The 12,395-nt window shown below is 38.3% G+C and overlaps 2 protein-coding genes across 3 annotated transcripts; one reads left to right on the forward strand and one right to left on the reverse strand.

Annotated features, from left to right (window-relative positions):
• Nucleotides 1–371: 371 nt before the first annotated feature.
• On the reverse strand, nucleotides 372–7,910 carry LOC103480857 (coronin-2A-like). The gene is made up of 13 exons (XM_008436056.3): nucleotides 7,595–7,910; nucleotides 6,428–6,628; nucleotides 6,113–6,229; nucleotides 5,841–5,990; nucleotides 4,859–5,059; nucleotides 4,660–4,776; nucleotides 3,813–3,917; nucleotides 3,468–3,564; nucleotides 2,657–2,772; nucleotides 2,496–2,586; nucleotides 2,275–2,411; nucleotides 1,448–1,615; nucleotides 372–1,372 (listed from the first exon to the last, which is right to left on the reverse strand). Exons 2-13 carry the CDS (start codon nucleotides 6,626–6,628, stop codon nucleotides 1,256–1,258), a joined length of 1,617 nt encoding a protein of 538 aa, XP_008434278.1. The 5' UTR covers nucleotides 7,595–7,910; the 3' UTR covers nucleotides 372–1,255.
• A 1,092-nt stretch (nucleotides 7,911–9,002) lies between these two features.
• LOC145548842 (uncharacterized) lies at nucleotides 9,003–12,052 on the forward strand. 2 transcript variants are annotated; one of them, XM_081599888.1, is made up of 4 exons: nucleotides 9,003–9,125; nucleotides 11,309–11,410; nucleotides 11,493–11,557; nucleotides 11,647–12,052. In XM_081599888.1, the coding sequence occupies exons 2-4, from the start codon at nucleotides 11,336–11,338 to the stop codon at nucleotides 12,008–12,010; spliced, it is 504 nt and encodes a 167-aa protein (XP_081456014.1). In that variant the 5' UTR covers nucleotides 9,003–9,125; nucleotides 11,309–11,335; the 3' UTR covers nucleotides 12,011–12,052. The 2 variants fall into 2 exon arrangements, with proteins under 2 accessions (XP_081456014.1, XP_081456013.1); XM_081599887.1 differs by having other exon boundaries at nucleotides 11,323–11,410.
• The last annotated feature ends 343 nt before the right edge of the window (nucleotides 12,053–12,395 follow it).

The following is a 12,395-nucleotide window of genomic DNA, read 5'->3' on the forward strand; positions in this document are numbered from 1 at the left end:
GGCCCTCAGGTGGCCCTCAGGTGGCCATCAGGTGGCCATCAGGTGGGCCTCAGGTGGGCCTCAGGTGGCCATCAGGTGGGCCTCAGGTGGCCCTCAGGTGGGCCTCAGGTGGCCATCAGGTGGCCCTCAGGTGGGCCTCAGGTGGGCCTCAGGTGGCCATCAGGTGGCCCTCAGGTGGCCATCAGGTGGGCCTCAGGTGGCCATCAGGTGGGCCTCAGGTGGCCATCAGGTGGGCCTCAGGTGGCCCTCAGGTGGCCATCAGGTGGCCCTCAGGTGGCCATCAGGTGGCCATCAGGTGGCCATCAGGTGGCCCTCAGGTGGCCCTCAGGTGGCCATCAGGTGGCCATCAGGTGGCCCTCAGGTGGCCCTCAGGTGGCCATCAGGTGGGCCTCAGGTGGCCCTCAGGTGGGCCTCAGGTGGCCCTCAGGTGGCTCCGGTTCTTTATCTCCAGCTCCAGTTTAGTGATTCTCACCTGCAGGATGGAAACAACCAGTCAGAATCGTTTCATTCAAAGTTTTTTCCTTTTTATAAAGAGTCTAAACTTTGTGTTGATCGCTGCTGGACCTACAAATAAAAAGCTTCTTGTGATCATCAAAGATCAATTATTAACAAATTGATACTATTTAATATGCAACTAAATGCTTAATTAATCAAAAGTAACTATTTATATTCTTAACTTCTCTAAATTTAATGTCAACCAATAAACACTGAAATAAATTCCTGTTTGCTGCAATAGAAAAACTAATGCAAAAACGTTAGCTTACCTCGCTAAGTTAGCATGTTTCTGGAAGACATTTTATAACAAATATCCTGTTAGCATGTTAGTAAATTATGAAACTTATTCACAATCATTTTAATGTTTTTAGTTAATCCTGTGTAATTTAAATGTTCACGTTGGACAAAAAGTTTCTTTTGGAATCAAACCAAATTGTTTTACAGATATTTATGTGCTAATCAAGTTCTGCTAATGCTAGCTTAAGCTAGCTAGTTAAAAACATTCCACAACTTTAGCTTACTAGCTAAAGCTAAAGTTGTGTAATATTCGTAGTTTCTAGAACTTGATGTTATGATAACTGTAACAAAAATATTGTATGCCTTTGTTCTATTTTGTCAGATTTACTCAGAATATGGTATAAATGTCAACCAAATTTTATTTTTATTAATTTTTCTCATAAAATTAAATATTTTTGACCAAGAAAAACGCTCATTTTCTTAACCTGTCAAACAAACTTCCACAAGGTGAAAACTCGTTTTTTCATCCGTCTTTATAAACTATAAAACCATTTTCTGTTTTTGAACCGGCCTCTTTCTGATGCAGCTCCTCCTTCAAGCCTCTGATCTCGTCTTGTTGTTTGTAAAATGCCTGCAGGAGCTGAAGCAGAGAGTTTGTCATTCTGACAGTTTTAGGAACGTCGTCTTTCATTATGAATCTGCGGTTCTGTCGGACCTCGCTCTCGGTTGTCGGCGGCGGTTTCTCGGCCGGTTCGCGGCAGTGAGGCGTGCAGCGGTACGACCACAGCGGACTGTCGGTCTCGTCCGGCTGCCAGCCCGACAGGTCGCTCAGCTCTCTGGGGTATTTGGCGTCCTGATAGGCCAGCTGCTCCTCCAGGAAAGCCTGAAAACAATGAAACAAAACCAAGTGGAGACGTTTACGCAACCAGAAATTAAAGTCATCGCAATTGTTTTTATCGATTAATCAGATTTTTGGGTTCTTAAAGATGACGTTTTTGGAAAATCTGGATTTTTTTTCCCCTTTGGTTTCCATAGTTCAGATTGACGTGAGCGCTCCACGGCGGCCATCTTGTTTTACAGGAATTCAGGTCAAAAAGATGCTAATGCTAATTTTTTGAGATGGGAATTTTGTGTTGTGCCAAAATCATCAGTATTAAAACAATAAAAGACCTGAAATATTTCAGTTGGTGTGCAATGAATCTAAAATATATGAGTTTAATTTTTATCATTACATTATGGAAAATAATGAACTTTATCACAATATGCTAATTTTTTGAGAAAAACCTATAGATGAAAATAAAGATTCTTTTTCTACGAGAATAAATTCATAATATCACAACTTTATCCAAATAATGTTGATTTTATTCTAAAAATACTATAACTTTAATCTTGTAAAATTCTTGTACAACTTTCTCGTAGTATGATTTCATTCTCATATTCTCTTTGTTCTCTTATTATTCTCATCATTGTGTTTTTCTCAGCATGGCCCTGATGCTCCGTCCTGCGCCTCTCAGTGTCTTGTGGCTAAACGTATCTGCGCACCTTTTCCATAAAGTCCAGGTTTGTGTTTGTCTGGAACCTGACGGCGCTCAGCTGCTTCAAGTGGTTTTTATCCGCAGGAATTTCAGCGTACGGGTTTTCCACATGAGCCTCCGGCCTCAAGGACATCAGCACCGGGCCTGAGGAGGAGAAGAGAGCCCTGCTAGCCGCTGATATTTCCCTGACCGTCTGTGACCACTGAGATGTTTGTGAGGGCTAAATACCCCTGTTGATGCCCAGCAGCCACTCCTGAGCCGTTAAAGCTGCCTGGTTTCCAGCCGTCATCGGATACAAATCCTCCTGGAAAACCTCCGACTGGAACAGAAAACCTCACCTCATCAGCTGATGTCACCAATAATAACAACGAAACAACGATGATCAATACCTGTTTGCGCGGTATGATCATCGACAGAGGCTCTACCAGGTCTTTGACGGCAATCAGCCGGTAAAAGCGGAAAATCTCACACACGCTCACATCCAGGCCGCGTTTCGGCATCACACCTGAAATCACAACAGAAATCTGAAATGTTGCCCAGCAGATTTAATCTGAGCTCTTCCATTGTTAGTAGCTCTCACTGCTTTAACTTCGTCAGAGAACGTGTCCAAAGTGTGGCCCGGGGGCCATTTGTGGCCCTTGAAATGGCTTTAGAGCTAAAGCTAAACCAAAGCTAGTTAGCATTGAATCGGTTAGCATGAATCCTGAATATTTTCTCATGGTTTAGTGTTTCATAATCCAAATTGTTTTTAGTTTGTATTGCCCAATCTCTGTTTTTTAGTTCCTTTTATCAATCCATCAATCAAATTTTATTTGTATAGCACATTTGAGCAGCAAGGCATTTCAAAGTGCTTTACATCATTAAAATAAAAGCAGCTTGTGACAGTGAATAAACATTTAGAAAGACAAAAGATGAAAACATTAAAACCCTCACGCCTTGTAGGACTTCAATTAAACGTGTCATACCTCAGAGTTTTAGTTAAAACGCCATTTAACAAGGATTCTCACACCTCAGAGTTTTAGTTAAAACATCATTTAACAAGGATTTTAGCAAATCAAACTAATTTGTCTGTCCCCAATTTTTACTTCCACTATATTCAAAATCTACATAGGCTCCTTTATGTTCAGCACTTTCTCAAACTGAACTAGTTTTCTCCATTTTAAGTGATTTAAATAGTTGTGTTGGGTGTGATAAACCAACCCAGGCCTTTCTGTGGCAGCAGCGACCTGTACTCCATCAGGAAGCTGATGTAGGGTTTCTCAGAGCTCAGCTCGTAGTATCTGATGTTCCCGTCCCCCTAAAACACAACAACAACATTAATGCCAAAAATGATTGCTGCTGTTTTGAATGCTAAAGTATTTAGAGGCAAATATTACTATCAGAAACCAATCAGAAGTACTGATTGCCAATTTAGACCAAAAACCTTGTAAACATCACAGGACCAACAATTGGTAAATAACATTTTACTGAACTAGGAAAACATTTTAGTGCTCAGACCCGACATGTTACATTAATTATTCTGGATTTAATTATCATTTTTCAAACCTTTCCAGCCAAGTAGAGCATCTGTGTATCAGGGTCGTAGAACGGGAAGAGAACGCCTGCAGATCCGTCCAGATCTTCTTCATACAGAGGCTCCGATAAATCCTCCTGCACATAGAAAAGGTCAAAAAGATGCTTTAGGTTTTAACTATAGAAAACACAACTGGGAAATTTTAGTACTAGAATGCAAACAGACCTATAAAGGGATAATTTACTTCCTGTTTTGGACTGAATCTTGCCTGGTATTAGTGTTACAAATAGCTTCACTTTCTAACATGACTGAGGCTTCATCCACACCAACCCTGTTTAATTCATTTTAAATTAAGTTACATTTATTTATAAAGCACATTTTCAGCAACAAGGCAATTCAAAGTGCTTTACATGAATTAAAAGGAAATACAAACAAAATAAACCAAAGACAAGAGCAAAAAAAAGCTGGAGTATATAATCTAGATCCTCCTGATCTAGATCGGTAGATGAGTATTCAACCAAAACAAACATGCTAGGCTAACGCTAGCGGGGGAAACGACTCGTGGTCTTTTACAGAAGACAAGAAAATTCCTCCATCCTCTAAAATCGGACGCTACTCCATTTTTGTTTACATTTTGCAAAGAGGGAAGTTGCTCTCAGGTCGTTTTTAAGAGGTTTTCAAATGGTTTCCTTCAGTGGTTTTTGGTGCAGCGCCTCCACAGGCGAGGAGGGGAACAGGTTTTTCAAAAGGTTTAGTTGGTTTGACTCGCAGTGTGAAAGTGAACTCCAGCAGCTGAAAATGTAAACATAAATGTTACAATTTCCCCCCCAGCTGATCCCTAAACTAAATTTAGCTGCTGGTTTTAAAATAAAGTCTTACTGGGTCCCAGAGGATGATCTGTCTGTGGTTCCAGGGCGAGCTTCCAGTGGACAGGAGCATCTTCAACCCTCTGATGTACAGAACCTTGTTAGCCCTGTGTGTCTTGTTGCTGGAAACCTGTAAAACCAAATAGTAACATGATTACCAGTTCCACCAATTGATATACAATCCAACACAAAAAAGCTCTTTAAAAAACCACCTGTAGGATCTTCCCGGTCCGCGGCTCCAGAACCCGAATCCGCCTGTCTTTAGACGTGACCGCCAGCCTGCTGCCGTCGCTGTTGAAGCTGACGGACAGCAGCAGCGCCTCGGACGGGTAGCGATGGTGGACGGGCATCAGGACCACTCGGACCGGGTGTCTGATCACAGAACCGGAATGGGACACATCCCAGAGGAGAACCTGGAGAAGGTTTCAAGAAAAAGTTTCTGAACAAACAAAGTTTGATTTTAATTGTGGTTTTTTCATTTATTTAATGGAAACACTGCAAATTGCGAAATTGTTTTTTCCATCATCAGCGGAATATCAGCAGCGTTTTGCTGCCGTGTTGGATACATTTAAGATTCAGTACCACAAATGGAAGTGGCACAAATCTAATTTTTGGGGGAAAGACCACCGTGAAAAAGTTGAATATGGGTTGCAGTTGTGCACAAAAAGCCAGATTTGGGTCACACTTGCCTGATGAGCGACTGTAGCCTTATTAATTGTGTATTTGTGTTTTAGTTTAGCCGATTAGTGTGTTTTAGTTTAACTGATTACATAAACTAGTTGGCAAACCTTAAAAGCGAGTATGAACGACTAACAGCATCATCATACATAAGGATGATCTACAAATGAAGCTAGCAGCTAATGCTAGCTGGTATTAGCTGCAAGCTGAAGCTAATTTTGTTCATCCAAATCAAGTCAAGTTCAGAAAAGAAGTGTAATCATAACTGGGTCTGTAATGTTGTGCTGTGGAGCCAAATAAAAAACACACAATCCCTTCAACACCAGTCCAGTTTTTTAGGCTAATTTTCAGACACACTTCTGATTAGCAACTCCAAATTAGCAGGTTAAATTGGGAAATTGCTGTTCCCAGTTGTTTTATGTCAATGATGGTATGGAAACCATCCAGGTTTTATTGTTTTTTGAATAAATGTTGTTGATCCATATAGAAATGTCACTGCCTAAAGAGGCGCCTGACCTTGTAGTCGTAGCCCGAGCTGAGCAGCAGGTTCTCAGCAGTTGGATGCCACTCAATGATAGCCACCCTCCTGCTGTGACCCGTCAGAGTCTTCCTGGCCTTGGTGAGGTTCTGTTGGACCCCACAAACCGGAATATCCCAAATCTTCACCTGCGTACAGACACATAATCATGTTGTAATTTCAGCTGACCTTGATTTTAGGTTTAACCATAAAATAAACTTTGGAAGGTTTTTAAATGTGAATGAACACAAAGTAAAACATGGCTGCTTACGGTGCAGTCTTCAGAGCACGAGGCAATACAATAATCGTTAAATGGATTCCATTTGACGTCCAGGACTTGGCCGCTGTGACCACAAACCCTCGGATAGTGAGGGTCTACTCTTCCCAACTGGAAGACATTTTAAAATAATGGAGGACTTTGTTAAATTAAACTAATTATTTAAAATGTTCTAACCAAAAGTTTAGCTTGTTTAGTTTTCTTTGGACATTAGACAGACAAAAGGTCTTCAAGGACTTGTCAGTTTAATAAGTAGCAGTTAAATGATTGTTGTGTTGGTTGGAAATCACCCGAGTTTGACCTACATACACAATGAATGGGCAGGACTAGGAAGGCCCCGCCCCCGGCACACTCCGTCACCATGGCGATGAAGCAGGGATTGGCCGAGCAGTAGTGGTTGTCATGGACGCTTCTTGTGATTGGCACTCCGTCGTAGCTGTGCTCCTTGGTCGCTGGCTTCCCGAAGACGTAGCGAAACTTTGAGCATCGGAAAGACGAGCGCCACGACATCTGGAGGACAGGAAGTGACAAAACAGGAAGTGACAAAACAGGAAGTTTAGGGAATTTCATATCAACTACAGAGCGGACCCTAAAAGGGGCAGTATGATGTGTTTTCCAGGCACATGGTTTCATTTCATAGCACAATTTTACCTTCAGTCGTTATAAAAATGGAGCTGCGCCTCTAAGGCGGAGCTAGGTCCCCCCAGGCGTTTTCAACAACTAAATGGTTGCCATGGAGATTAAAGGGTTTCTCAAACATGCATGAAAGAATCCAGTTTTGTTTTTGATGAAGAAATAATATCACAACATGATCTAAAGCTACATTTTTTTTTGATTTTACATAGTACAAAATGCAAAAATACCAAATATTACCAAGTATTTTTGTCTAGTTTCTGGTGTAAATATTTTGAAATAAGGCAAAATTAACTCACAAGTAAGTTTTTACTCGTAAGTATTTTATTCTTATTCTTTGTTACTGTACCGTATCAATAAACCCTCCTTTTATGCTCTTATTTGTTCTTATTATTTCCCCACATCTTCCTTATTTTACTGGTTTTACCTTCAGTTTATGAAAATAAAAAGTTGTTTTTAATCAAATTTTTCTCCCATTTTGAACCTTGCCATGCCAAACTCAGCAGCTTCATTATCGGTCCTGATCAATAATGCATCCAGCCGCAGTTATTGGTTCTCATAATAATATAAATAATTAATCAGCTTCTTTCATGCTTCATGTTTTTAATTGCACCATCAGTTCAAATTGAAAACCTTTTGTACAAAACGCTTTTAAATATTTATGCTACATTCTGTCTTTTTGCTGAGACCAACGTCCGCTGACCTTTGACTTTTGCTGCTAAAGATCAGAGAAAATGTAAGAACTGGTAAAAATGTTTATAAAACTGGGGAAAAAAACAATAATAACACAGCAGCTTTAAAGTTACAAACTTTCTCTGACATAAAAGATGAATAAAGTCTCACCTTGAGTTGGTTGAAGGTTCCTGCTGCTCCTCTTCCTCCAAACAAACGTGAATTTAAGTTGGTGAAACGTTTTTATTCTGCATCTAAATATAGACCGACCTGACCTCTCACTGGAGGCTCCCCTCTTCTTCTTCTTCTTCTGATCCATGACGTCTGGCCTCTCCTTCTTCATTAGCCGAGCCGTTTATGCTCGGCTGCTCAGCGACAAACACCTGGCTACAATCTGATACGACTACAGACACACACACACACACACACACACACACACACACACACACACACACACACACACACACACACATCAAACACAAAGAAACCCTAATGACGCCCGTCAACATGAAACTGAGGGAGACCAACAAATTACTGTGAAATAATTTTAATTTTAGATGAATCTGACCTGATTTCACAGCAAAAAATAAAACTATTTATTCTTTAACATCCTTCACTGGAGACATTTTAGTTTTTCACAGGTCTTTTCATTATGTTGAACTTTGATTAGGACATTAAAGTATCTTGACAAAATAAAACGTTGCGTTGTGTTTTTTAAAATTCAGTATACATGCATATTTATTATATAAAGTCATTCTTCTCGGTTGCACATCCTGAACAATGTTTCTAGTCCAATAACTGCACAGTGTTGTTTTTGTTTATCACGATTGTTATTGTTAATATGTTTTTAAAATATATATATTTTTCTAACACTTTTATAACTTTTTATGACAACTAAATAGGGCTAAAATGATCAATCGTGTTAAATCGATTACTGAGATAATCCTCAACTAATTTAGTAATCAGTTAATCATTTTAGAATCACCTGGTTCATATTCTGTAATTATTTTTTACAAAACCTCCTATTAATCACCTTTTGCTGTATAATTATTAATCAGTTATTGACATGTTGATGTTAAAAGTATTTTTAACTGTAGATTTAAACTAAACTGTAGATTATTTGCTACAAATAATCAAACATTCACTAAAGGAGCGCCGTTATTGCATTTTAGGCCATAAAATGTTTATTCTCCTATTTAAAAATGTAATTTAATTATTTATTTATTTGTATTTTTATGTACTTCTGATATTGTGTAAAATTAGCTTAACTGGTTAGATGAATAAATTGATTAATAGTCCGAATAGGTAATAGATTAATTGATAACATTAGTTTTATATCAAAACATTATTGTTTATTATTTTGTGTGAATAGATGTTAAAGATTTCTTTTTATTTTAAGCTTTTCCTTTTATGTGGTTCTTACATCTGTACAAATGCTTTGATGTAGTTCATGTGTTTCATCTCTTTCTTTCTTATTGATGTTAAAATTGTAGTTGAAACATTGAGATATTAGGAGGTTTTGATTTAAATCAAAACAATTTGTTTATTTTTTCTCAGCAGTTTCTACAGAACATTCTGACGTTCCTATGAAGTCACAGCGGCGCTGTCAGCGGTTCTGGTTCTGGTTCTGCAGCTTCTGCAGCTCTTGGCTTCAGTTTGTTGTGAGATTTTGCTGTTTTCATGTTGAATCTACTAAAATCAGGTAGGAAAACTGGAGATAATCTGAATGATTCTGAACACTAAACCTGCGAAACAATCACAGTGTTTTCACACAGGAAAGTTTGAGTTTAATGTGGGAAATGACAGAAATATTCATGAGTTTTATTTTTAACTAAATGCAGGTGAAACATATTCACCTGCTTTTGGTTTAATGTTTGTAAATAAATGCTATTCTTCTGTTCTGCTGCAGTTAGATTTAAAAGTAAAGGCAGTCGTTTTGTCACTTTTTCAAAAAGTTTTTTTTAGTTGAGATCTGCCTCTATGGAAAGGAAATCAAATTTAAATTGAATTTTAACGGTTTAATTTTTTTAATTTTTTGCAGTAAAATTGCACTCAATATTTCTGGCTCTGCTCAGTTTCTAACCAGTTTCAGGTTTTTGTTTTAACTTGTTTGTTAGTTGAGTATTTTTCAGGAATTAATAAAATTATCTGGGCTGTTCCACCATAAATAAAAATAATTATAAGATTGCTTTCAAAATATTGTAGGCTGGAGGAGATGAAAAACGCCTTATTTCAGTTAAACTGAATTTATTTAGGCCGTTTGTGCCTAATTAAGTCCAGATGACCTTTTGTTTTTGTTTTTGTATCTGATAAATAATAAACATGTTCACGATTTAAGGATTAGGTTAACAGCATAACCAGAGGAGCTCTATGTGTGATGTCATTTATCTCCAAATTACGCCCAAAACAACCGTATGGCTTAATTAGTGCAGATAATTAGGCTTTTAATTGGCATCATGTTTACATTAATAGTTATGCTAATAACAGATGTTTAAATCCTCAGTAAAAATTTATTTTGCAGAACAGTTTATATTTGAGTTGTAGATATTTTCAATTATAAAATGGCTCAACTATTGACAAAAAATATATGATTTAACAGGATATAGATGGAATTTTATAACAGTTGTTTGATTTTTAGTTACAAATAAGAAAAAAGAAATGACGATGAAGCCATTTTTTCTTTTTTGTCAAAAAGAGGAGAATAGAAATTTAAATGTGGTTTTACTTCCTTTTAATGTTGAAAATGACTCCACTTGTAAAACAAAAGAGAATAAATATAAACGGTAAGATATATGTAAAATAAAAACATATCTCAAATGTTGTGATCAGTATTGATCTGCTATATTTGGTCAGTGACATCACAGGGGAACAACATAATTTTTTTCAAAGTTTTTCATTTTTACTATTCTAAATGTGAAAAACAAAATTTAACCAAATTTAATTTTCTATTCAAAACAAATGAGAGTAGAAAGCAGAGCACTGTGGCTCAAGAGCCATTAACCGGAATTTTACTATAACGCAGGGCATTCTGGGTAAAAACAACCAAAACAAACGCGAGCCAGCGCTTGGAAATGACTCTTTAGTTAAATCCTTCTTGTTTTTTTCAAAAGTGAAATCCTACAACCACTAAATCTGTAGCTATTCCATTTTTATTTAATAAAGAAGGAAGTTCCGTTCAGTGTCTTCTTCACATGTTTTCGTATCATTTTCTTCTGTGGTTTTTGGTGCAGCGCCCCCCCCAGGCTAGGAGGGGAACAGGTTTTTCAATTTGGTTGGTTGGTTGGTTTAACACATCAGCTGAAAATTTAACAAATGTTGCGGTTTTGGTCTCTAATTAAACCGAGTCTACTATCAGATGTGAAAATACACACTGCAACAAACACAAGTATTATTGCTCCAGTTTCTACAGCAAATTTGAAATGAGACAAAACTAACTTACAATTAACATTTTAGCAAGATATAGAAATTTTTTGTAAGTCAATAGTTCCTTAATATTGATGAAAACATTAAGGCATATTAATGTTTTCCCATGTTACTTTGCTTATTACATGGGAAAATGTCAGGTTATAAGTGAAATAATCTGCCAGCAGAAACAGTCAATTTTATCAATATTGAAGAATTATTGACTGAAAACAATCTCCTATATCTTGCTAAAAAGTTTCTTTTAAGTTAGTTTCAAGTGTATTAAGATATTTGCAATAGAAACTTGACCAAAAATACTTCGATTTGGGTTTTTATGCAGTGTGAGCACCTGAAAGCTGAGTGGTATAAATGCTCAAGAAACCTTGAGGGATTCATCACTTACCTCTTTATGCTGATGATATAATTGTATATTTTTGAGTGGTAAAAACATTCTTTGTTGATTTATTTCAACATAATCTGCAGGTTTTCTCTTTTAGTTCGTCTAGCTCAATGCAACCAAACTCTCAAACCCCTTTGCCAAAATCCTCCCAGCTGACACAAGCGTTGATGTGCATCCGTTTAATGGTGAGGAAACTCCACATCATATCAGCTCAAAACCATTTGTTTGAATTTTGCTGTTGGAGGGTATTTGTTTCCTCACATACAGGATGCAAGCCAAACCTCCAATGTCCATTTTGGAAAGAGCTGTGACTCTTTAGAAACCACACATCGGTAGGAAAAACACAAACCCCAGCAGGTTTATGTCGAGCAGCTGAAATTCACTGAAACCAAGATGTAATCTTCCCCAACGTGTCGCCCAGGACGTTTCCAGAAAACTCCCTGATAGTCCGCGAAGCGCTGAGAATGGACCTGCCTCGGCACCTCGTCCTCAGGAGAGTCCAGAAAAGGCTTCAAACCATCGGGTCAAACTACACAGACCTGAAGGATTTGGTGGCAGACCTGTTCGAACAAGATGGCCTCTCGTCGTCGATGGACCAGGAGATCCCCATGGAGACCAACCAGCTGGAAGAGGCCATGATGATGAACAGCCCCGTGGTGAAGGACGCCCTCCGGCGCGGCGTGCCCCCTCACCTCATCAAACCGCTCCTGCGGGCCAAAATATTAAGAAGTGGCGCCCCCTACTCTGACGTCCGTGAACTGCTCGCAGATGTGCACAAAAATTAGATTAAAACAACCGATTTATCAATAAAAGTGCTCACACTTTTACTGTCGTGTTGGTGATGGTGTCCAGGTGATACAGTTGATTAACTTTTTTGAAAGAATGTACTTTTAGTAGTATTTGGAGGAAATCTGAACCTTCTTTATTTTTGTTTACACGTTGAGACTGTGTCAAACAAACCAAACCCTTTGAGCAACCAGTTCCCCTCCTCGCCTGTGGTGGCGCTGCTGAAGGAGACAACATGAAAACCTCTAAATACAAAACAAACACGCCAGTTTTGTATTAACAGGAGAAATGTCTTCTGGTCTTTTACCAAAAACAAAAGAGAAATCCTACAACCGCTAAAATCCAATCTATTTTTGTTGCACTCGCTGTTTATCAATAGTTCTT

Source organism: Poecilia reticulata, chromosome 18 (assembly GCF_904066995.2).
Source record: "Poecilia reticulata chromosome 18, P_reticulata-male-v2, whole genome shotgun sequence".
In the NCBI taxonomy this organism is placed as follows: domain Eukaryota; kingdom Metazoa; phylum Chordata; class Actinopteri; order Cyprinodontiformes; family Poeciliidae; genus Poecilia; species Poecilia reticulata.